The sequence below is a fragment of the Haliotis rufescens genome, unplaced genomic scaffold (genome assembly GCF_023055435.1).
Source record: "Haliotis rufescens isolate VD_foot unplaced genomic scaffold, xgHalRufe1.0.p SCAF_15, whole genome shotgun sequence".
Classification (NCBI taxonomy): Eukaryota; Metazoa; Mollusca; class Gastropoda; order Lepetellida; family Haliotidae; genus Haliotis; species Haliotis rufescens.
In genome coordinates, this window is record NW_025963835.1 from 27,986,439 (window position 1) to 28,013,639 (window position 27,201).

The 27,201-nt window shown below is 47.5% G+C and overlaps 1 protein-coding gene across 1 annotated transcript in view; it reads right to left on the reverse strand.

Moving 5' to 3' along the window:
• LOC124140220 (von Willebrand factor D and EGF domain-containing protein-like) overlaps positions 1-27,201 on the reverse strand; it is a 78,067-nt gene that overhangs the window by 37,734 nt on the left and 13,132 nt on the right. The window contains exons 3-9 of the mRNA XM_046507663.2: positions 18,052-18,243; positions 15,936-16,082; positions 13,709-13,729; positions 10,732-10,985; positions 9,366-9,452; positions 4,269-4,392; positions 2,654-2,874 (exon numbers count right to left, since the gene is read on the reverse strand). Of these exons, the coding sequence (XP_046363619.2) occupies positions 2,654-2,874; positions 4,269-4,392; positions 9,366-9,452; positions 10,732-10,985; positions 13,709-13,729; positions 15,936-16,082; positions 18,052-18,243 (1,046 nt within the window). The remainder of the gene's footprint in view (positions 1-2,653; positions 2,875-4,268; positions 4,393-9,365; positions 9,453-10,731; positions 10,986-13,708; positions 13,730-15,935; positions 16,083-18,051; positions 18,244-27,201) is intronic.

The following is a 27,201-nucleotide window of genomic DNA, read 5'->3' on the forward strand; positions in this document are numbered from 1 at the left end:
GGAGATACACACAGATGTACAGGAGATACACTCACAGATGTACAGGAGATACACACAGAGATGTACAGGAGATACACACAGATGTACAGGAGATACACACACAGATGTACAGGAGATACACACAGATGTACAGGAGATACAGTCACAGATGTACAGGAGATACACACACAGATGTAACGGAGATACACACACACACACAGATGTACAGGAGATACACACAGATGTACAGGAGACACACACACAGATGTACAGGAGATACACACAGAGATGTACAGGAGATACACACACAGATGTACAGGAGATGCACACACAGATGTAACGGAGATACACACACACACACAGATGTACAGGAGATACACACACAGATGCACAGGTGATACACACACAGATGCAGAGGTGATACACACAGATGTACAGGAGAGTCACACAGATGTACATGAGATACACACAGATGTACAGGAGATACACACAGAGATGTACAGGAGATACACACACTGATGCACAGGTGATACACACACAGATGCAGAGGTGATACACACAGAGGTACAGGAGAGTCACACAGATGTACAGGAGATACACACAGATGTAACGGAGATACACACAGATGTACAGGAGATACACACACAGATGCACAGGTGATACACACACAGATGCACAGGTGATACACACAGATGTACAGGAGAGTCACACAGATGTACAGGAGATACACACAGATGTACAGGAGATACACACACAGATGCACAGGTGATACACACAGATGTACAGGAAAGTCACACAGATGTACAGGAGATACACACAGCTGTACAGGAGATACACACAGAGATGTACAGGAGATACACACACAGATGTACAGGAGATACACACACAGATGTACAGGAGATACACACCCTGATGTACAGGAGATACACACACACAGATGTAACGGGGATACACACAGATGTACAGGAGATACACACACACAGATGTAACGGGGATACACACACACACACAGATGTACAGGAGATACACACAGCTGTACAGGAGATACACACACAGATGTACAGGAGACACACACACAGATGTACAGGAGATACACACAGAGATGTACAGGAGATACACACAGATGTACAGGAGATACACTCACAGATGTACAGGAGATACACACAGATGTACAGGAGATACACTCACAGATGTACAGGAGATACACACACAGATGTAACGGAGATACATACACACACACAGATGTACAGGAGATACACACAGATGTACAGGAGACACACACACAGATGTACAGGAGATACACACAGAGATGTACAGGAGATACACACAGAGATGTACAGGAGATGCACACACAGATGTAACGGAGATACACACACACACACAGATGTACAGGAGATACACACACAGATGCACAGGTGATACACACACAGATGCAGAGGTGATACACACAGATGTACAGGAGAGTCACACAGATGTACATGAGATACACACAGATGTACAGGAGATACACACAGAGATGTACAGGAGATACACACACTGATGCACAGGTGATACACACACAGATGCAGAGGTGATACACACAGAGGTACAGGAGAGTCACACAGATGTACAGGAGATACACACAGATGTAACGGAGATACACACAGATGTACAGGAGATACACACACAGATGCACAGGTGATACACACACAGATGCACAGGTGATACACACAGATGTACAGGAGAGTCACACAGATGTACAGGAGATACACACAGATGTACAGGAGATACACACACAGATGCACAGGTGATACACACAGATGTACAGGAGAGTCACACAGATGTACAGGAGATACACACAGCTGTACAGGAGATACACACAGAGATGTACAGGAGATACACACACAGATGTACAGGAGATACACACACAGATGTACAGGAGATACACACCCTGATGTACAGGAGATACACACACACAGATGTAACGGGGATACACACAGATGTACAGGAGATACACACACACAGATGTAACGGGGATACACACACACACACAGATGTACAGGAGATAGACACAGCTGTACAGGAGATACACACAGAGATGTACAGGAGATACACACACAGATGTACATGAGATACACACAGATGTACAGGAGATACACACAGAGACGTACAGGAGATACACACACAGATTTACAGGAGATACACACACACATATGTACAGGAGATACACACACAGATGTACAGGAGATACACACACAGATGTACGGGAGATACACACACATATGTACAGGAGATACACACACACAGATGTACGGGAGATACACACACAGATGTACATGAGATACACACAGAGATGTACAGGAGATACACACAGAGACGTACAGGAGATACACACACAGATGTACAGGAGATACACACACAGATGTACAGGAGATACACACACAGATTTACAGGAGATACACACACACATATGTACAGGAGATACACACACACACACAGATGTACAGGATATACACACACAGATGTACAGGAGATACACACACAGATGTACCGGAGATACACACACACAGATGTACAGGAGATACACACACACTGATGTACAGGAGATACACACACAGATGTACCGGAGATACACACACACAGATGTACAGGAGATACACACACTGATATACAGGAGATACACACAGATGATTACCCTGATGAATCCGGCGTCGTATTCATCCCATAACAGATGGCTTCGCAACGATCTTGTTTTTAACTTTAGTTTCTGAACCTGGGTAGTTTCCCCATATGTTTGGGAGATCTGCCCGTAAACTGCAATCGATATTGGCTTGTTCCACGTCTTCGAGGATATCATTGCTCCACAATCGGAAGTACTCACTAACCTGGCACCGCAAGTGTCGCACGTCTTTGGAACTGGCACCACAAACATGGACACAAAAGAATGGTACATTTGCACAGCGGTGACAAACTTTTTGTTTGTTTGAAATTGGTGTCAAGTTGATACTATTAAATACACTTCACATGTTATTTTAATGCACAGACACTACAGTTACTGCACTTCACATTTCATAATGATGCATATAATACTAGCTTCACTGAAAATAGATTTGTAATAGATTTGTAAAGCGTTCAATATGGCTTCCACTACGGCCATGTTATATAACCAGGTGGAACTTCATGTGAGCAAATATTTGAGACCATTTGTCTCAGCTCCACAGGTCACATAGTTTCAGAGAAGATGTCGGAAATTGACACTTCGATGTCTGATGGGTCGGAGGAGAAGGCTAACAATGTCCAGAGCTCCAGATAAGCTTTTGGTATTGTGGGTATTTTACCCATGCATTTAAAATCATTGGGAATCAGTAATTCTATCTGGGTATTCAAATTTCTGTTACCCACTAGTTTTTACACAAGTGGGTATTTAAGTGAAATATTTAAAAACACTATTCATCTAGTCCCTGCAAACTGGTGTCGTGTGGGTTCGAGAGCTTTATAGGACTCAAAAATACCACGATACCTCCACAAGAAAGTGTGATGGCAAATGATCATGATGTAACTGTCATCGTGGAGTTTGGCAAGGTTGACGGAAAAGCCAGTTTATAATTTCAAAATAAGTTACTGATTTGCTAATCGAATACGCAGGGTTACTTCACAATATTTTGATGATATGCACAAGTTTTATTTTCGTTGCGTATTTGATACGCTTGGATTTTATTTTACTGCGTATTTCTGCATTTCTGATGCGTATTTTACGCAGATACGTGTTCAACGCATATTCATTTCCACGGCCCGCGACATGAACACATTGTTATCAAATGCCATCGCACGAACAAGACAATGACGTTCAGACCGTGCTGCTGTGTCAAGCACGTTAGGAGCATCAGTTCTAATTCAACTCTAATCAAATCGTCTTAAACTAAATACCGTAACTCATGGAATTAGTGAGTGAGTATGGTTTTACACCGCTTTTAGCAATATTCCAGCAATATCACGGTGGGGACACCAGAAATGGGCTTCACACAATGTACCCATGTCGGGAATCGAACCCGGGTCTTCGGCGTGACGAGCAAACCACTAGGCTACCCCACCGTACCAAACATGAAATTAATAGCCAGGGTGGAATAGTAGCCTAAAATGGGGTATGAAATAATGCGAATAACCCCGTCCATGAAGTTAGTTAATCTAGCTTCACTGTATTCTGTTCGCTGCTACAATCATAGACCTGCCCTGTAATATATTCTGTTGTTTTGTTGAATAATTTATTTCTTGTTACCATCAGTATATTGTAAATATGCAGTGTGTTTCACCTATTTGGCTTCCTTCTATTTGGAGATCACAGTCGAGGAGTTGTCCACACCCGAAGGGAGCGGTCAGTTGTAGAGTAATGTCCGCTTTCTCGCCCTCCGACAACACCAGTGTTTCAGGGGTCATCTACAACACCCAAAGTTTTGTATAACAAACATAGCAACTTTGATGATATCATTTGTTCCGACAAATTGATGGTACGCACTAAATGTTGTCCCTCGAAGAGCAAACGTCCCAGGCTAGTCCTGCACCATGACTGCGGAATTTATATATTTTAGGTATTTTGTTTTACTAAACGCCTTGGCAAGAGTAGATCAAACTAACCAAGTCTAGTTTGCTTGTATCAAAACAGCAGAAGAGGATTCTTTCTTTCGAAAAAAATATTTTTTATTATTTTAAAGACGTGCTTTCATTGACTAGTCCCAGGTACACGTAAAGAATATAGAGGGATGGGGTTTGGGGGTAGGGTGCTACCTAATACATATTAATATTTGTTCAGTCACTGAATCAAGACATTATTTATTTATTTCCCTGAAAGGAGGACTAGAAAAGCAGTATTTGTTTTCACATTTTTTTCGGGATATTCAGCAAGTCCGAAGTTTTGGCAAACCTTTCAATCACTGCTTCGCCTGCCTTTTGCGGTGCCTATCAAACGGCAGATAAGGCTTACCCTGAAAACAGTCTAAATGTCGCATATGACAATGATAAGTTTTAAACAGACCCGAATAATATAAGGTGATACCGACTTATATTAAAAGGAAGACTTAAATATTATTCAGAAATGATATGTAAAGAAATGACTTTGTGGAATTCAATTTTCATATTAAAGTCAATATCTGGTCCATTGGCACACGGGATATCAAATGCCGGGTTGTCTCCCCTGGTATCATTGGCCTTTCTTCTTGATAGGTCTACCTGAGCTGTTGCAAATTCTAGGAACGCTGAGTTGGGTTGCGAACCCCTCGGCCCAGAACACCCCAAAGGTGTTCAATCGGTGACATGTCACAACCTTTTTATGACACCATGTTGCATTAGACACCTGACTGCAACACAAGCTCTCAGATGACGCGCGTTGTCATCCTCGAACTCTTCTGACCTCGCACTGGGCAATGGGATGACAAATGGACGTGACATTTGGTCCACAGTTATGTTCTCTTGCACGATCGTCAGCTGCAGACTCGTCCTGTTGTCGTACGTGATGCCGCCACCGTACATATCGTGCCCTTGGACTGCTTCGGATAGTGTCACTCTTCACGCCGGCTCCAAACACATGTCTGCCATCTGTGAAGCCTAAACCTCGATTCATCACAAAACATGGGGTATCTCCAACGCCGCTGTTGACGACCTCCAGATGTTGTCTGAGGTGCCCGTGTGTCGGAAGGACGTCTTGATTTCAGACCCACTGTTTTCAACCTGTTTCGTATCGTTGACGTTTGAAGTTTTCCCTCGTGATATCGCTTTCTCGTCTCGTGTTATCGCTTTCTCGTCTCGTGTTATCGCTTTCTCGTCTCGTGGTATCGTTTTCTCATCTCGTGGTATCGCCTTCTCGTCTCGTGCTATCGCTTTCTCGTCTCGTGTTATCGCTTTCTCGTCTCGTGTTATCGCTTTCTCGTCTAGTGGTATCGCCTTCTCGTCTCGTGCTATCGCTTTCTCGTCTCGTGTTATCGCTTTCTCGTCTCGTGCTATCGCTTTCTCGTCTCGTGGTATCGCTTTCTCGTCTCGTGTTATCGTTTTCTCGTCTCGTGTTATCGCTTTCTCGTCTCGTGTTATCGCTTTCTCGTCTCGTGTTATCGCTTTCTCGTCTCGTGTTATCGCTTTCTCGTCTCGTGTTATCGCTTTCTCGTCTCGTGTTACCGCTTTATCGCATTCTCGCGACCATAATTGAAGGCAAGAAAGCGATGTCCCCTCTCGGCCACCATACGAGGCAGTGCACGGTCTCCAATTAGCCCCGAGGCCTGTCCTCTGGTGTAACTCTTCCTTTTGAGCTGAGCAGTTGACAGTGATATTCGTATTAAATTATCTACTTGGATTACCTCACCTTCCCGCTCGGTTCGTCTCAGTCCAACAATATCTAGGGGTTCTACTGAACTACACCAAATCAAAATCAGTCGTTCGACCAGCAGTTGCCTTCAATGCAGAGTTTCTCATCTGGCAGCTGTATTGGATTATTTTGCGTGAGATATTTTCTAATAGTAAACCAATTCAATAATTAAAACTAACCTTGTTTTTCTATATTTAGTGCTGTCTTTTTTAACATGATGACTTATGCTGAATCTGACCCATATATTTTCAAGCAAGGTGGTGTGGGTGGTGTGTTTAGCTTCCTGTACTCGGAAAAGGAACTGGCTAAGCAAGTCATTTTTATGTTTATATTGATGCTTTAAGGCTAGACTGTGCACACATGTATACTCACACGCAAAAGAAACGCAAGTCGAGTATGCAGTATACATGCTATTTATTTTCAACAGTAAAGACAAGAAAAACAAAAGGGGCAAGAGTGACAAAAAATTGACTGAAGACAGTTTAATGGATTAAAAGGCAGATGACATAATTGTTTTTTTCAAATGTTAAGGGCTTACACATTTTCGTGTCAATACCCAAAATGTCAGTCAATACCTGGTGTGACCACCATTAACATTGATCACTGCAACACATCTCCTGTACATTGAGTGGATCAGACGATTTGTGAAGGCCCTAGGGATCCCCCTGCACACATCCAGAGCAGCTGTGCGTAGTTCATCGGCAGTTGTAGGGACTGGGTGCACATTGTGCAGACGCCTTTGAACCTCATCCCACAAGTGTTCGATGGGGTTCAGATCAGGGCTGAGGGCTGGCCACGGTAGAACACGGATGTTGTGTTGTTGCAGAAACGCCATGGTAGCTCTGGCAACATGGGGACGAGCGTTGTCCTGCTGGAAAATGACCCTATGCCCACTGAAGTCGTGCTTGTCGATGCCGTGGTTGGAGAACAGGACGACGTGCTGGTCGGCGACAACTGAGGTTGTTGGAACGGAGACGTCGGATCACAGTGTCCCGGCTAATGTGTCGATTATGTGTTCATATGGTCTGTCGAGCACTTTCACTTGCAGTTAGGAACGGATGTCGCTTGTGTTGACGGGTAATCTGCCGATCTTGTCGAGGTGTGGTGACCCTAGAACGACCGCTCCGAGGAAGGTCATCTGTGGTCTGTGTAGCATTGTATCGATGCAGGAGACGGTAAATTGTGGTAATGTTAACGTTGAAATGACGGGCAACATCTTGGACAGACTCTCCAGCTTCCAAACGTCCGATAGCCTGGTTTCTCTGAATTTGAGTTAGGCGTGGCATTGTTGACCAAGGAGTGGTAGGTCCAAGAATCGGCCACAGTTTTATACCCACTACCGTTCGTGACAGTTCGTGCATTTTCGATTTCGCGAGAAATGGGTGCATGATACCCACATATTTATTGAAATGGTGCGTTTTGGCGATTCGTTATTTATTTTTCGTTTTAACTCGGGGCTTCCAAAATGCAACCAAAAATATTGATAACACCATCAGGCTTCACAACATGCTAAAACTCGTATCAATTTATGGCTCCGTGTTTGTTACCTATTTGCTTAAAACCACTTGCGTTTCTTCTGCGTGTGAGTATACATGTAATAGCTTTAGAATGTCTAGTAGAATACATATAACGTTACTATAGAAGTCGATTGGAAAACAAGGTAGCATGTAACCTTGGCCAGCATTGGCAGGAAGCTACAAAGGAACCAGTTTCCAACTCCTGACTATCACATGACACCACATCCCCTGGCGGCAGTCATGAACCTAACGTGAATTTTGTCTTCGGCAGCCTCCGCGGTCTAGTGGTAGAGTGTCCGCCGGGAGAGCGAAAAGTCCGGGGTTCGATCCCAAGTCGCATCATACCGAAAGACGTTAAAAATGGTACTTGTTGTTACCCTGTCTGTCAGAAAGCATTAAGGGGCTAAGACAAGGACTGGTCGACCGGGAGTCAGTATACTGTGGCTGTATGGAGTATTCATGTTAAATTGGTATCTTAGTGGGCTGGCACTATAAAATAGGCATAAGACCAGACTAGCACAAGAAGGCACGCACGAACGCACGCAGACACGCACGCACGCACGCAGACACGCACGCACGCACGTCGCTATAAAAGTGCAAAAATCTTGGACGCAACGTTAAATCCCATTTCACCAACTCACCTTGTTTCTGTCTTCAAATCATAGTGAATAATGTTTACCAGTCTACAAAACGGCCGTTGTGTTATATGAACTAGAGACCCGCGAATCTGACATTACACGATCTAATGTGAATTTAGGCAATAAAATGACTTTGCCCGGGGTATAATGTAGAAAGCGGAACAAGCCGAGTAGACCCGAGCGGCTATTTTAATAAGGCCGCTGAAAGGTGAAGTGTAATGGGTTTTATGTCTCGTATAAAGATCATTTCACTTACATAGCGACTTGATTGCCCATGTGTGTGTGCCTACCGTTACGGCGGTTTTATATCCAGCAATTTAAGCGAGTGAGTGAGTTGGGTTTAGCGCCGCGTAAAACATTATTCCAATTATATTGCGGCGTGCCAGCTTAATATGGGAGGAAGCCCGAAGTGATGCAGGTCTCAGACGTTTACCACTTCGGTGAAACCCACGAGCACGAGTATGGTGCTGACAAACCTAGAAACATAATCGGGGCGAACCGGGATTGGAACCCACATTCATAGGTTACTGGCGTGCCCAAGGGACGCAACTCTGCTCAGCGAATCGCGGGGCCTGGCGACGACGAGTGGGATACCCGTGCCCCCAGCAATTTAAGAATACCCACTCAGACAGTATAGTGACTCCGAACCGACCAGTCCTCCGTTTATCTAGTTAATGCCGAGCGCCAGGCAGCGTAACAACATGTACCATCGTTTAACGTATTTTGGTATGGTGCTGCTAGGGGATCGAACCACCGACCTTCCGTTCTCCGGGAAAACGCCCTGTCTACTAAACCAGGGAGGCGGTTAGACCGCTGAAAGAGGCTCTTGACAGGTACATCGATACATGTTCAGAATAGATGACGTAGAAAAATAGACAATGACAAAACAATTCTGGAACATACCTTAATACCGATGAATTTAGGATCCGACAAGTGTGGCGTGCTTGATGGCTTATCAACACCCGTACTGGCTCTGACTGAACAACGGACCTGAAGGTAAGTGAGTGAGTGGGTGAGTTATTGCGTGGGTGAGTTATTGAGTGGGTGAATGGGAGGAAGCCAGAAGGGATACAGGTCTTGGGCGTTTCCCAATTTGAACAAATCCCATCTTCCGGAGGCAAGGGAGTTAACTGACTTTAAAAGTCCAGTTTTCAACCTTGCCGAACTAGGCTGGAATTTCTGGGCTCGATCGTTGCGCCATCAGTGGCTAGTACGAGTCATGTCCCTTCCGTGTCCCTCCTATTTACCAATCAGATTCCACCTCTCAACACTTGCATTTGGAGGCAAGGGAGTTAACTGACTATAAAAGTCTAGTTTCCACCCTTGCCGAACTAGGCTGGAATTTCCGGGCTCGATCGTAGCGCAACCAATCAGATTTCACCTCTCAAAACTTGCATTTGCCTCAAACAAAATGGCGGCGTTCAGTCAAGGCGATCTGAGTGATACTGAAACTCTGTTTCGTGATAATTACCTTGATAAAACAACATGTGATACCTTGATAACCTTGATTAAAAAAAGACATGAAAAGATTTGGGAAATATCTGTTGACGCACGGCAGTTTATGAACCGGTTGTCGATTTTTGACTCGTTAGTCTAGCCAAAATATAACGCCATAATTCCAGCTTAGTTCGGCAAGGATTGAAACTGGAATTTTATAGTCAGTATTGACTCGGGAACTTGAAGAAATCCACGATCACGGGTATGGTGCTGGGAAACCTAGAAAGGGGATCAGGGAGAATCTGGAGTCGAACCAATGATGATAGGTTACTGTCGCGTCCAAGGGACGCAACTCTGCACAAGGCTAACCGTGTAGGGGGCTGCATACGTACCAAAGACAACAATAAGATTAGTTTTGTACACGTTAACACATTCACTCACATAACAAATATATCTTTATATCACTTACGATTTTTTTTAAAACGTGCCTAATGATACATGTGTATGACAAGCGAAGGTGTTTACTTCTATCGTGATTAAGGGGCTCTCGTGGATACTTCTTCTAAATAAATGAATTATCATTATCCGATGGTTATGACATTTTTCATACAAAACTATATCCCACAGGGGATATCGCTTGGGTGAGATTAGTGATTGCATGACAATGCTTTGCAGACCATTGTGACGTGATTGGTCATCACTAGGAGCTCTGCTACTGAAGCTGTTTTACACCAGAGACACTGCTTATTACTGTCTATAAACTGAAAAGGTTGGAAGAATGATGTTGGATGATAAATAAAATCCCAAATTTTGATTGTGTTTTCAGATATACCTCAAATCCAACTTTAGTTATTCCCGCTTTCTTCAGTTTTTCTTCTGTCAGAACCTGTTTCTTGATGATTTGTCCACCTTCCCACTTGCTGGGGCTCTCATTATCGATATTTTTCCCGTCGACGACCCAGTAGGTGCTGTAGAAGATGTCGTCGGGGTGTTTGTTGAACTCGCAGCTAAACTCAAGCTCGTTTTTAAAAGGGTTCTTGTTAATAAGTTTGACGGCAACAGTTGGTTTCTCGACGAAATCTGGAGCTGCATTGTGAATTGGTATTGCTTCAAACAACAACAACAACAACAACAACAACAACAACAACAACAACTACTACCACCACCACTACTACCACCACCACCACCACTACTACTACTACTACTACTACTACTACTACTACTACTACTACTACTACTACTACTACTACACTACTACTACTGCAAATAATGTTTGCCGTAAAAAGCGACTATGCTTGTCGTAAGAGGCGACTAACGGGGTCGGGTGGTCGCTGACTTGGTTGATGCATGTCATTGTATCACATTGCGTGGATCGATGCCCATGATGTCAATCACTGGATTGTCTGGTCCAGACTCGATTATTTACAGACCGCCGTCATAAAGATGGAATATTGCTGAGTGTGGCGTTAAACAACAAACAAAACAAACAAACAAAGAGACTACTAATGCTGCTACAAAAAGTGTTGCTACCGCTATTACGACTAATAATGACATAGCTGTTGTTGTTGTTGTTGCAACTACAGCTACAACTACAACATCTACTACCGTAACTGGCTAACCGAAGGCCTAGGTTCGACTCTCCACATGAGAACAATATGTTTAGCCCATTGCTGGTGCCTCCCCCGTAATAGTTCTGGAAAGAGGCATAAAACCAAACTTAAAACTCACCCACTCTGCTACCAGAGGTAGTGCATTTGATGCCACTGTTCGTTTAGTCTACTGCCAATACTACTACTACTACTACTACTACTACTACTACTACTACTACAACTAACCAATACGGTGGGGGTAGCCTAGTGGCTAAAGCGTTCGCTCGTCACGCCGAAGACCCGGGTTCGATTCCCGACATGGGTACAATTTGTGAAGCCCATTTCTGGTGTCCCCCGCCGTGATATTGCTGGAATATTGCTAAAAGCGGCGTAAAACCATACTCACTCACTCACTCACTCACTCACTAACCACTGGATTCCTTGCGGCAAGAATAGTCCAGTCTCCTGAAGTGTACTCAACATAATTGATGTGGTCTTTTCATTTACTGACAAAGTCCTGAGCGCCATGCGCCACAAAGCGATGGTCAGTCAATCATTTTATTGTCTTAAAAAAACAGGACCCAAGGAGGTACTCGAGTACGGCGGGAGACACCAGAAATGGGCTTCACACATTGTAACCATGTGGGGGGTAGAACCCGGGTCTTCGGCGTAACGAGCGAACGCTTTAACCACTGGGCTACCCCACCGCCCCTGTAGTACTCGAGAAGAAACAATGTAAAATCCCTTTGCTGATGTTATAAAACGTCAATCGCACGCGCGCACACACACACACACACACATGCGCAAACACGCACGCACGCACACACACACGCACGCACACACACAAACACGCACGAACACACACAGAGGGAGGATGACACGAATATATGCCATCACGCACGCACACACGCACACACACGCACGCACACACACAAACACGCACGAACACACACAGAGGGAGGATGGCACGAATATATGCCATCACGCACACACAAACGCACACACACACATGCGCACACACACACACACACTCGCACACGCACGCACATACATATATATATATATATGCTCACCAGCACGCACGCACACACACACACGCACGCGCACGCACACACGCACACGCACACGCACACACGCACACACACGCACGCACGCGCACACACACATGCGCACACACACACACGCAAGCACGCACATACAATCGCACGCGCGGGCACACACGCACACGCACGCATGCACACACACAGAAACACGCGCGCACACAGACACACAGAGGGAGAATGGCACGATGGTACGAATATATAATATATATAAATATATATATATATATATATATGCACACCAGCACGCACGTACGCACACACACACACAAACACATGCACGCACGCACATACACGCACGCGCGCACACACGCACACGCACACACACGCACGCACCTACACACGCACACGCACGCACATACAATCGCACGCGCGCACACACATGCTCACACATACACACACACACACACACACACACACACACACACACACACACACACACACACACACACACACACGCACGCACGCGCGCACACACGCGCGCACACACACGCACACGCGCGCACACGCACGCGCACGCACGCACGGACAAACACGCACGCACACACACACACACAGAGGGAGGATGGCAGCAGCTTGCAGCGGATTAATGTGCAGATATTCGTGTTTTTTAGCGGAATATGATGATGTAAAATTGTCATCTGCAATAGTACTTGTACTGATTGACTTTTATTTTGTATGAGTTTCTTGGAGTATGAACCTTCAATGAGTGAGGGTCAAACAAGTAACTATCGGTTCGTGAATAAAAACTCTTGTTCACGACCCGACACTTAAACTACATCCAAATATTTAGACTTTTAGACAAACATTATTTTGTTAAAAAAATATTGATAAATATACCTGGCCCCCCTTGCACAAAGCGATCTTAGCGCTAAGACTATCGTAAGCCTATGTTAAAGTATGGGAGTTACGATCATCTTAGCGCTAAGATCGCTTTGTGCAAGTGGGCCCAGAACTCTGAGAAGTCTGTATTTGTACTGTGTGATTCGTCGTTGCGTGTTAAGCTTTGAGTGTCCGTCAATTCCAAACACGAATAGTTAACAAGCATCTGTTCATGAGTCAAACAGAATCGTTTAAACAATATAATCAAAGACTTATTTCAAGTGAACATAATACTCACGCGCGTCCCCTTTCTTGTAAGCTGCAACGTAAATAATATGAATTTACATGTTTGTTGTTTGTTGTCTAACGCCGCACTCAGCAATATTCCAGCTATGTGACGGCGGTCTGTAAATAATCGAGTCTGGACCAGACAATCCAGTGATGGATATCCTGACCATCGATCCACGCAAATGGCAGCGAGCCTAAATACCCGATCCCGTTAGTCGCCTCTTACGACAAGCACAGTGGCCTTTTGTGGCAAGCATGGGTTGCTGAAGACCTATTCTTGCCCGGATCTTAAGGGGTGGAGTCTATAAAGAATACAAGCAATACATTTATCACAAAGTATCAACATTTGCTGGATCACAAACACCAATATTTAAGTTGAAATTAAAATTGATAAATTTACCAATGGTTAATTTGAATGACGCCCTCCCTAGTATTTTATCTTATCATAAAACAGCAACATATATATATGTCCATCTGAAGGGCCTCGCGGGACTAACGCCATTGTTTAACTTGAAAATAAGATAATACAGTTGTTCAAGGTTAATTTGGGCGACGCCCTCCCCGGAGTTTATCTTATCACAAAACACCAACATATACTCTTCAAAAAAAGAAACACATAGGAGATAATGAGAATGTTGATTTTGTAAATTCCTAAAACATTCAATACAAATATAATACAATACAATATTTTTGATTGAACGATGTTAGTCACATGTTCGTCCTGGTGTAGTGCACAAACGTAATCTCCTGAAACTTTCAGCTTTGTACAGCATTTTTCATATGATCCAAGATTGTCCGAGAAGTGGTAGACTAAGAGTCATCTCCCCTACACGAGATCGCTACATCCGGGTCTTTCACCTGCGACCCGTGAAGATTCCGGTGTAGAATAGGTCTTCAGCAACCCATACTTGCCGCAAAAGGCGACTATGCTTGTCGTAAAAGGCGACTTACGGGATCGGGTGGTCAGGTTTGCGAGGATCGATGCTCATGATGTCAATCACTGGATTGTCTGGTCCAGACTCGATTATTTAACAGACCGCCGTCATATAGCTGGAATATTGCTGAGTGCGGCGTTAAACAACAAACAAACAAACAAACAAACAAACAAACAAAGAAACAAACAAAGAAACAAACAAATCATCATTGACATGCTACTGCCACCGAGACTGCAGAACATGTGCCTGGTTTGAGGAGGGTATCCGACCAAACAATCAGGAATCGTCTGCGAGAGGTATGAATTTGTATCAGAAGACCGGTATTTGTCCCTGTAGTAGGACGTTTGCATCCACTACAACGTAGGCGATGGAGCAACACCGTACAGACATCAACTGGAGGCGAGTCTGGTTCAGAGATGAATCACGATTTCTTCTCCAACGCCGAGATAGAAAAAAGAGTGTCTGCTAATGTCGGAATGAACGTTTCCACCGAACGGCGTCCGACAGGTCCGGAGATCCGATGGCAGAAGTTTGATGGGGTGGGGGAGCCATATCCTACACACGGAGATCTGACTTGGTGGTCGTTCTGGGGAATCTGACAGCAAATCGCTACATCGACCAAATGTTTCAACGTCACCTTCCAATTATCAACCGACAGAGGGAGTTGTTTCAACATGACAACGCTACACCACACACAGCTCGTGTCACTGATGACATCCTTCATAATTCCAACGCCAATGTCTTGCCATGGCCTTCCAGATTTCAGGATCTGAACTCGACAGACGTGTACATCAGCGACAACATACGCCACAGACGCTTGCACAACTGGCACAACTGGCACAACTGGCCAACGCGTTGCAAGAAGAGCAGAGCAGAATTCCACAGAACAGAATCGGTAAACTTATTCGGTTTGTGCCAAGGAGGTGCAGAGCAGAAATAACAGCACGCGATGGTCACAACAAGTACTGAACGGAACGCCCCCCCCCCCCCCCCCCCCCCTCTTCTCCCCCACCCCTTTCCCCCCGTGGACGGACGTGTCTTGTGACAGGACAATCAGTATTACCATCATGTTTACAGAACTTGTCACTGTTATGCTTTGTTTCATCCTTGTGATACTCAATATGTGTTTTTTATTGAAGACACTATGATTTTTCAAAGTTAGCCTATGCGTTTCTTGTTGTGAAGATTATATATGCCTGCCTTTAGGACGTTGCGGGACAAAAGCCATTGTTTAATGTAAAATTATGGTTATGCATTTGTCCATGGTTACTGTGGGCGACGCTCCTCCGGATTTTATCTTACCAAAACAATAGGCGCTGGAATAATCCGGAGTCCTCAGCAGGTGGTAAAGCTCGGTTGTACCACACATCTTTGTGTTAATGTTGAACAGCTTGTAACACGTGTCGCCGGCATCCTGCAAGCACATCACGGAGGTGTCGCCATTCTTTTCTGAAAACAGAATTGCTTTTTGTGATGGATACCTGTTGCTTTGCACAGCCAAAAAATGGATACTAGGTTTCCGTTTTTCGGAAACCTTCTGATCACCTTCCAACTTTGAATCCGGCCGGGATACCTTCCGGAAACCGCCCCCAATAATTGTCAAAATTTTAGGGTGCATTTTGTTCAGTAAGTGTGAAACAGATAACAAATATTTGAAACTTACCAAGAAAATTGAAGATTACTTGAAGTACCCGGAAGGTATTCGGAAAACGGAAACCTACCCTTGTTTGCTGTGTTGCCGGCTTCATCCGTGAACCAGTCAGCATTTGGTCTCTGGTTTCATCTGGTATATGCCACGGAGTTAAAACCCTTTATATGTGACAACCTTATCATGTTCGAACCCAATGATGTCCTAATCCTACGATGTCCCACCCTTACGATGTCTCAATCAAACGTCGATGTCCCAAGTCTACGATGCCCAAAGCCTACGACGCCCCAACCTTCCGATGTCTCAGTCAACCTTACGATGTCTGAATCAAACGTTAATGTCCTAACCCTACAAATGTCATAAACTCTCGATGTCCAAACCTCACGGTGTCCTAACCTCATGAAGTCCAAACCTTATGATATCCAAACCTTATGGTGTCCCAACCTTATGATGTCCAAACCTCACGGTGTCCATACCTTATGATGTCTAAACCTTACGGTGTCCATACCTTATGATGTCTAAACCTTACGGTGTCCATACCTTATGATGTCTAAACCTTACGGTGTCCATACCTTATGATGTCCAAACCTCACGGTGTCCCAACATTATGATGTCTAAACCTTACGGTGTCCATACCTTATGATGTCTAAACCTTACGGTGTCCATACCTTATGATGTCTAAACCTTACGGTGTCCATACCTTATGATGTCTAAACCTTACGGTGTCCATACCTTATGATGTCCAAACCTCACGGTGTCCCAACATTATGATGTCTAAACCTTACGGTGTCCATACCTTATGATGTCTAAACCTCACGGTGTTCAAACCTTATGATGTCCATACCTTATGATGTCCAAACCTCACGGTGTCCCAACATTATGATGTCCAAACCTCACGGTGTTCAAACCTTATAATGTCTATACCTTACGGTGTCCCAACCTTATGATATCCAGACCTTACGGTGTCCTCACCTTATGATGTCTATACCTTACGGTGTCCCAATCTTATGGTGTTTATACCTTACGGTATCCCAACCTTATGATGTCTAAACCTTACGGTGCCCAAACCTTATGATGTCTAAAACTCAGTGTGTCCCAACCTTATGATGTCCAAACCTCAAGGTGTCCCAACATTATGATGTCCAAACCTCATGATGTCCAAACCTTATGGTGTCCCAACCTCATGATGTCCATACCTTATGGTGTCCCAACCTAATGATGTCCAAACCTTATGGTGTCCCAACCTCATGATGTCCATACCTTATGGTGTCCCAACCTAATGATGTCCAAACCTTATGGTGTCCAAACCTCATGATGTCCATACCTTATGGTGTCCCAACCTAATGATGTCCAAACCTTACGGTGTCCCAACATTATGATGTCCATACCTTATGGTGTCCCAACCTCATGATGTCCATACCTTATGGTGTCCAAACCTTATGATGTCCATACCTTATGGTGTCCCAACCTCATGATGTCCATACCTTATGGTGTCCCAACCTCATGATGTCCATACCTTATGGTGTCCCAACCTAATGATGTCCAAACCTTATGGTGTCCCAACCTAATGATGTCCAAACCTTATGGTGTCCCAACCTAATGATGTCCAAACCTTACGGTGTCCCAACATTATGATGTCCAAACCTCACGGTGTCCCAACATTATGATGTCCAATCCTCATGATGTCCATACCTCATGGTGTCCCAACCTTATGATGTCCACACCCTATGGTGTCCCAACACCATGATGTCCAAACAGTATTATTCCCACCTTTTCGCCAGATGGGGTAGAGGGTTCCGCAGTGTTGGAAGCCAGGCGCTGAATCCAGGAGAACTCGCCCACCCACGTCATACCAGCCCTCGGTCAGATCCCGGTCACTGATGCGGGACTCGCCCGTGGCTACCTGGTAGTTGCTGTCTCGTTTGTCAATATCACCCAGCGTGTTAAAACCAGTGCAGGGGTCTGAAACAATAAAATGGCGGTGTATGGTGGAGGCGATGGTGGTGCATGGTTCGGGTGGTGGTATTGTAAGGTGGCGGTGGTAATATGGTGGAGGTCGTGGTGAATGGTGGAGGTGGTAGTGGTTTATGATGGAGGTGGTGGTATATGGTGGAGGTCGTGGTGAATGGTGGAGGTGGTAGTGGTTTATGATGGTGGTGGTGGTGTATGGTGGAGGTCGTGGTGAATGGTGGAGGTGGTAGTGGTTTATGATGGTGGTGGTGGTGTATGGTGGAGGTGGTGGTGTATGGTGAAGGTGGTGATGTATGGTGGAGGTGGTGATGTATGGTGGCGGTGATGGTGGTGTATGGTGGTGGTGCTGTATTGTGGACGTGTTGGTATATGGTGGAAGTGGTGGTGGTGTATGGTGAATGTGTTGGTGGTGTATTGTGAAGGTGGTGGTGTATGGTGGAGGTGGTGGTGTATGGGTGGTGGTGGTGTATTGTGGAGGTGGTGGTGCTGTATGGTGGCGGTGATGCTGTATGGTGGCGGTGATGGTGTATGGTGGAGGTGGTGGTGGTGTATTGTGGGGGTGGTTGTGTATTGTGGCGCTGGTCGTGGTGTATGGTCGAGGTGGTGGTGTATGGTGGCGGTGGTAGTGGTGTAAGGTGGAGGTGGTGAAGTATGATGGATGTGGTGGTGGTGCATGGTAGAGATGGTGCTGGTGGTGTATGGTGGAGGTGGTGGTGTATGGTGGAGGTGGTGGTGTATGGTGGAGGTGGTGGTGTATGGTCGAGGTGATGATGTTTGGTGGAGGTTGTGGAGGTGGTGGAGGTGGTGGTGTATGGTGGAGGTTGTGGTGTATGGTGGAGGTGGTGGTGTATGGTGGAGGTGATGGTGTATGGTGGAGGTGGTGAAGTATGATGGATGTGGTGGTGGTGCATGGTAGAGATGGTGGTGGTGGTGTATGGTGGAGGTGGTGATGTATGGTGGAGGTGGTGGTGTATGGTTGAGGTGGTGATGTTTGGTGGAGGTGATGGTGTATGGTGGAGGTGCTGGTGTATGGTGGAGGTGGTGGTGTATGGTGGAGGTGGTGGTGTATGGTGGAGGTGGTGGTGTATGGTGGAGGTGGTGGTGTATGGTGGAGGTGGTGGTGTATGGTGGAGGTGGTGGTGTATGGTGGAGGTGGTGGTGTATGGTTGAGGTGATGATGTTTGGTGGAGGTGATGGTGTATGGTGGAGGTGGTGGTGTATGGTGGAGGTGGTGGTGTATGGTGGAGGTGGTGGTGTATGGTGAAGGTGGTGGTGTATGGTGGAGGTGATGATGTTTGGTGGAGGTGGTGGTGTATGGTGGAGGTGGTGGTGTATGGTGGAGGTGGTGGTGTATGGTGGAGGTGGTGGTGTATGGTGGAGGTGATGATGTTTGGTGGAGGTGGTGCTGTATGGTGGAGGTGGTGGTGTATGGTGGAGGTGGTGGTGTATGGTGGAGGTGGTGGTGTATGGTGGAGGTGGTGGTGTATGGTGGAGGTGGTGGTGTATGGTGGAGGTGATGATGTTTGGTGGAGGTGATGGTGTATGGTGGAGGTGGTGGTGTATGGTGGTGGTGGTGGTGTATGGTGGAGGTGATGATGTTTGGTGGAGGTGGTGGTGTATGGTGGAGGTGGTGGTGTATGGTGGAGGTTGTGGTGTATGTTGGAGGTGGTGGTGTATGGTGGAGGTGGTGGTGTATGGTGGAGGTGGTTGTGTATGGTGGAGGTGATGATGTTTGGTGGAGGTGATGGTGTATGGTGGAGGTGGTGGTGTATGGTGGAGGTGGTGGTGTATGGTGGAGGTGGTGGTGTATGGTGAAGGTGGTGGTGTATGGTGAAGGTGGTGGTGTATGGTGGAGGTGGTGGTGTATGGTGGAGGTGATGATGTTTGGTGGAGGTGGTGGTGTATGGTGGAGGTGGTGGTGTTTGGTGGAGGTTGTGGTGTATGGTGGAGGTGGTGGTGTATGGTGGAGGTTGTGGTGTATGGTGGAGGTGGTGGTGTATGGTGGAGGTGGTGGTGTATGGTTGAGGTGATGATGTTTGGTGGAGGTTGTGGTGTATGGTGGAGGTGGTGGTGTATGGTGGAGGTATTGTGTATGGTGGAGGTGGTGGTGTATGGTGGAGGTTGTGGTGTATGGTGGAGGTGGTGGTATATGGTGGAGGTGGTGATGTATGGTGGAGGTGGTGGTGTATGGTGGAGGTGGTGGTGTATGGTGGAGGTGGTGGTGTATGGTGAAGGTGGTGGTGTATGGTGGAGGTTGTGGTGTATGGTGGAGGTGGTGGTGTATGGTGAAGGTGGTGGTGTATGGTGGAGGTGGTGGTGTATGGTGGAGGTGGTGGTGTATGGTGGAGGTGATGGTGTATGGTGGAGGTGGTGGTGGTGGAGGTGATGGTGTATGGTGGAGGTGGTCGTGTATGGTGGAGGTGGTGTATGGTGGAGGTGGTGGTGGTGTATGGTGGAGGTGGTGGTGTATGGTGGAGGTGATGGTGTATGGTGGAGGTGGTGGTGTATGGTGGAGGTTGTGGTGTATGGTGGAGGTGGTGGTGTATGGTGGAGGTGGTGGTGTATGGTGGAGGTTGTGGTGTATGGTGGAGGTGGTGGTGGTGTAGGGGTGGTGCTGGTGAATGGTGGAGGTGATGGTGTATGGTGGAGGTGGTGGTGTATGGTGGAGGTTGTGGTGTATGGTGGAGGTTGTGGTGTATGGTGGAGGTTGTGGTGTATGGTGGAGGTGATGGTGGTGTATGGGTGGTGGTGGTGAATGGTGGAGGTGGTGGTGTATGGTGGAGGTTGTGGTGTATGGTGGAGGTTGTGGTGTATGGTGGAGGTCGTGGTGTATAGTGTAGGTGGTGGTGGTGTATGGGTGGTGGTGGTGAATGGTGGAGGTGATGGTGTATGGTGGAGGTGGTGGTGTATGGTGGAGGTTGTGGTGTATGGTGGAGGTTGTGGTGTATGGTGGAGGTTGTGGTGTATGGTGGAGGTGATGGTGTATGGTGGAGGTGGTGGTGTATGGTGGAGGTTGTGGTGTATGGTGGAGGTGGTGGTGTATGGTGGAGGTGATGGTGTATGGTGGAGGTGGTGGTGTATGGTGGAGGTGATGGTGTATGGTGAAGGTGATGGTGTATACTAGAGGTGGTGATGTTTGGTGGTGGTGGTGGTGTATTCTAGAGGTGGTGATGTATGGTTGAGGTGGTGGTGTATGGTGGAGGTGGTGGTGTATACTAGAGGTGGTGATGTATGGTGGTGGTGTATTCTAGAGGTGGTGATGTATGGTTGAGGTCGTGGTGTATGGTGGAGGTGGTGGTGTATACTAGAGGTGGTGATGTATGGTGGTGGTGTATTCTAGAGGTGGTGATGTATGGTTGAGGTCGTGGTGTATGGTGGAGGTGGTGGTGTATACTAGAGGTGGTGGTGTATGGTTGAGGTCGTGGTGTATGGTGGAGGTGGTGGTGTATTCTAGAGGTGGTGATGTATGGTTGAGGTCGTGGTGTATGGTGGAGGTGGTGGTGTATACTAGAGGTGGTGGTGTATGGTGGAGGTGGTGGTGTATGGTAGAGATGGTGGTGGTGTATGGTGGAGGTGGTGATGTATGGTGGAGGTTGTGGTGTATGGTGGAGGTGGTGGTGTATGGTGGAGGTGATGGTGTATGGTGGAGGTGGTGATGGTGTATGGTGGAGGTGGTGGTGTATACTAGAGGTGGTGATGTTTGGTGGTGGTGTATTCTAGAGGTGGTGATGTATGGTTGAGGTGGTGGTGTATGGTGGAGGTGGTGGTGTATACTAGAGGTGGTGATGTATGGTGGTGGTGTATTCTAGAGGTGGTGATGTATGGTTGAGGTCGTGGTGTATGGTGGAGGTGGTGGTGTATACTAGAGGTGGTGATGTATGGTGGTGGTGTATTCTAGAGGTGGTGATGTATGGTTGAGGTCGTGGTGTATGGTGGAGGTGGTGGTGTATACTAGAGGTGGTGGTGTATGGTTGAGGTCGTGGTGTATGGTGGAGGTGGTGGTGTATTCTAGAGGTGGTGATGTATGGTTGAGGTCGTGGTGTATGGTGGAGGTGGTGGTGTATACTAGAGGTGGTGGTGTATGGTGGAGGTGGTGGTGTATGGTAGAGATGGTGGTGGTGTATGGTGGAGGTGGTGATGTATGGTGGAGGTTGTGGTGTATGGTGGAGGTGGTGGTGTATGGTGGAGGTGATGGTGTATGGTGGAGGTGGTGATGGTGTATGGTGGAGGTGGTGGTGTATACTAGAGGTGGTGATGTTTGGTGGTGGTGTATTCTAGAGGTGGTGATGTATGGTTGAGGTGGTGGTGTATGGTGGAGGTGGTGGTGTATACTAGAGGTGGTGATGTATGGTGGTGGTGTATTCTAGAGGTGGTGATGTATGGTTGAGGTCGTGGTGTATGGTGGAGGTGGTGGTGTATACTAGAGGTGGTGATGTATGGTGGTGGTGTATTCTAGAGGTGGTGATGTATGGTTGAGGTCGTGGTGTATGGTGGAGGTGGTGGTGTATACTAGAGGTGGTGGTGTATGGTTGAGGTCGTGGTGTATGGTGGAGGTGGTGGTGTATTCTAGAGGTGGTGATGTATGGTTGAGGTCGTGGTGTATGGTGGAGGTGGTGGTGTATACTAGAGGTGGTGGTGTATGGTGGAGGTGGTGGTGTATGGTAGAGATGGTGGTGGTGTATGGTGGAGGTGGTGATGTATGGTGGAGGTTGTGGTGTATGGTGGAGGTGGTGGTGTATGGTGGAGGTGATGGTGTATGGTGGAGGTGGTGATGGTGTATGGTGGAGGTGGTGGTGTATACTAGAGGTGGTGATGTTTGGTGGTGGTGTATTCTAGAGGTGGTGATGTATGGTTGAGGTGGTGGTGTATGGTGGAGGTGGTGGTGTATACTAGAGGTGGTGATGTATGGTGGTGGTGTATTCTAGAGGTGGTGATGTATGGTTGAGGTCGTGGTGTATGGTGGAGGTGGTGGTGTATACTAGAGGTGGTGGTGTATGGTGGTGGTGTATTCTAGAGGTGGTGATGTATGGTTGAGGTCGTGGTGTATGGTGGAGGTGGTGGTGTATACTAGAGGTGGTGGTGTATGATGGAGGTGGTGGTGTATGGTAGAGATGGTGGTGGTGTATGGTGGAGGTGGTGGTGGTGTATTCTAGAGGTGGTGATGTATGGTTGAGGTCGTGGTGTATGGTGGAGGTGGTGGTGTATACTAGAGGTGGTGGTGTATGGTGGAGGTGGTGGTGTACGGTAGAGATGGTGGTGGTGTATGGTGGAGGTGGTGGGGTATGGTAGAGATGGTGGTGGTGTATGGTGGAGGTGGTGGTGGTGTATTCTAGAGGTGGTGATGTATGGTTGAGGTCGTGGTGTATGGTGGAGGTGGTGGTGTATACTAGAGGAGGTGGTGTATGGTGGAGGTGGTGGTGTATGGTAGAGATGGTGGTGGTGTATGGGTGGTGGTGGTGTATACTAGAGGTGGTGGTGTATGGTGGATGTGGTGGTGGTGTATGGTAGAGATGGTGGTGGTGTATGAGTGGTGGTGGTGTATGGTGGATGTGGTGGTGTATGGTGGAGGTGGTGGTGGTGCATGGTAGGGATGGTGGTGGCGTCTGGTGGAGATGGTGTATGGGTGCTGGTGGTGTATGGTGGAGGTGGTGGTGGTGTATGGTAGAGGTGGTGGTGGTGGTGTATACTAGAGGTGGTGGTGTATGGTGGAGGTGACCGTGTATGATGTATGGTGGAGGTGATGGTGTATGGTGGAGGTGGTGGTGTATGGTGGAGTCGGTGGTGTATACTAGAGGTGGTGGTGTACGATGGAGGTGGTGTTGGTGTATGATGAAGGTGGTGGTGTATACTAGAGGTGGTGGTGTAAGGTGGAGGTGGTGGTGGTGTATGGTGGAGGTGGTGGTGTATAGGTGGTGGTGGTGGTGTATACTAGAGGTGGTGGTGTATGGTGGAGGTGGTGGTGTATGGTGTAGATGGTGGTGGTGTATGGTTGAGGTGGTGGTGGTGTATGGTGGAGGTGGTGGTTTTTTAGGTGGTCGTGGTGGTGGTGTATACTAGAGGTGGTGATGTATGGTGGAGGTGGTGGTGTATTGTGGAGGTGGTGATCTTGTATGGTGGAGGTGGTGGTGGTGTGCGATGAGGTTGGTGTATGGTGGAGGTGATAGTGTATGGTGTAGGCGGTGTTTGGTGGAGGTGGTGATGTATGGTGGAGGTGGTGTATGGTGGAGATGGTGGTGTACGGTTGAGGTGGTGGTGGTGTATGGTGGAGGTGGTGGTGGTGTATGGTGGAGGTGGTGGTGTAGGGTGTAGGTGGTGGTGGTGGTGTATACTAGAGGTGGTGGTGTATGGTGGAGATGGTGGTGTACGGTGGAGGTGGTGGTGGTGTATGGTGGAGGTGGTGGTGTATGGTGTAGGTGGTGGTGGTGGTGTATACTAGAGGTGGTGGTGTATGCTGGAGGTGGTGGTGTATGGTGGAGGTGGTGGAGGTGGTGATGTATGGTGGAGGTGGTGATGTATGGTGGAGGTGGTGATGGTGTTGGGTAGTTGTGTATGGTGTAGTGGGTGGTGGTGTATTGGTGGTGGTGGTGGTGTATACTAGAGGTGGTGATGTATGGTGGTGGTGTATTCTAGAGGTGGTGATGTATGGTTGAGGTCGTGGTGTATGGTGGAGGTGGTGGTGTATACTAGAGGTGGTGGTGTATGGTGGTGGTGTATTCTAGAGGTGGTGATGTATGGTTGAGGTCGTTGTGTATGGTGGAGGTGGTGGTGTATACTAGAGGTGGTGGTGTATGGTGGAGGTGGTGGTGTATGGTAGAGATGGTGGTGGTGTATGGTGGAGGTGGTGATGTATGGTGGAGGTTGTGGTGTATGGTGGAGGTGGTGGTGTATGGTGGAGGTGATGGTGTATGGTGGAGGTGGTGATGGTGTATGGTGGAGGTGGTGGTGTATACTAGAGGTGGTGATGTTTGGTGGTGGTGTATTCTAGAGGTGGTGATGTATGGTTGAGGTGGTGGTGTATGGTGGAGGTGGTGGTGTATACTAGAGGTGGTGATGTATGGTGGTGGTGTATTCTAGAGGTGGTGATGTATGGTTGAGGTCGTGGTGTATGGTGGAGGTGGTGGTGTATACTAGAGGTGGTGGTGTATGGTGGTGGTGTATTCTAGAGGTGGTGATGTATGGTTGAGGTCGTGGTGTATGGTGGAGGTGGTGGTGTATACTAGAGGTGGTGGTGTATGGTGGAGGTGGTGGTGTATGGTAGAGATGGTGGTGGTGTATGGTGGAGGTGGTGGTGGTGTATTCTAGAGGTGGTGATGTATGGTTGAGGTCGTGGTGTATGGTGGAGGTGGTGGTGTATACTAGAGGTGGTGGTGTATGGTGGAGGTGGTGGTGTACGGTAGAGATGGTGGTGGTGTATGGTGGAGGTGGTGGGGTATGGTAGAGATGGTGGTGGTGTATGGTGGAGGTGGTGGTGGTGTATTCTAGAGGTGGTGATGTATGGTTGAGGTCGTGGTGTATGGTGGAGGTGGTGGTGTATACTAGAGGAGGTGGTGTATGGTGGAGGTGGTGGTGTATGGTAGAGATGGTGGTGGTGTATGGTGGAGGTGGTGGTGTATGGTAGAGATGGTGGTGGTGTATGGGTGGTGGTGGTGTATACTAGAGGTGGTGGTGTATGGTGGATGTGGTGGTGGTGTATGGTAGAGATGGTGGTGGTGTATGGGTGGTGGTGGTGTATGGTGGATGTGGTGGTGTATGGTGGAGGTGGTGGTGGTGCATGGTAGGGATGGTGGTGGCGTCTGGTGGAAATGGTGTATGGGTGCTGGTGGTGTATGGTGGAGGTGGTGGTGGTGTATGGTAGAGGTGGTGGTGGTGGTGTATACTAGAGGTGGTGGTGTATGGTGGAGGTGACCGTGTATGGTGTATGGTGGAGGTGATGGTGTATGGTGGAGGTGGTGGTGTATGGTGGAGTCGGTGGTGTATACTAGAGGTGGTGGTGTACGATGGAGGTGGTGTTGGTGTATGATGGAGGTGGTGGTGTATACTAGAGGTGGTGGTGTATACTAGAGGTGGTGGTGTAAGGTGGAGGTGGTGGTGGTGTATGGTGGAGGTGGTGGTGTATAGGTGGTGGTGGTGGTGTATACTAGAGGTGGTGGTGTATGGTGGAGGTGGTGGTGTATGGTGTAGATGGTGGTGGTGTATGGTTGAGGTGGTGGTGGTGTATGGTGGAGGTGGCGGTTTTTTAGGTGGTCGTGGTGGTGGTGTATACTAGAGGTGGTGATGTATGGTGGAGGTGGTGGTGAATTGTGGAGGTGGTGATGGTGTATGGTGGAGGTGGTGGTGGTGTGCGATGAGGTTGGTGTATGGTGGAGGTGATAGTGTATGGTGTAGGCGGTGTATGGTGGAGGTGGTGATGTATGGTGGAGGTGGTGTATGGTGGTGTTGGTGTTGTATGGTGGTGGTGGTGTATGGTGGAGATGGTGGTGTACGGTTGAGGTGGTGGTGGTGTATGGTGGAGGTGGTGGTGGTGTATGGTGGAGGTGGTGGTGTAGGGTGTAGGTGGTGGTGGTGGTGTATACTTGAGGTGGTGGTGTATGGTGGAGATGGTGGTGTACGGTGGAGGTGGTGGTGGTGTAGGGTGGAGGTGGTGGTGGTGTATGGTGGAGGTGGTGGTGTAGGGTGTAGGTGGTGGTGGTGGTGTATACTAGAGGTGGTGGTGTATGGTGGAGATGGTGGTGTACGGTGGAGGTGGTGGTGGTGTATGGTGGAGGTGGTGGTGTATGGTGTAGGTGGTGGTGGTGGTGTATACTAGAGGTGGTGGTGTATGCTGGAGGTGGTGGTGTATGGTGGAGGTGGTGGAGGTGGTGATGTATGGTGGAGGTGGTGATGTATGGTGGAGGTGGTGATGGTGTTGGGTAGTTGTGTATGGTGTAGTGGGTGGTGGTGTATTGGTGG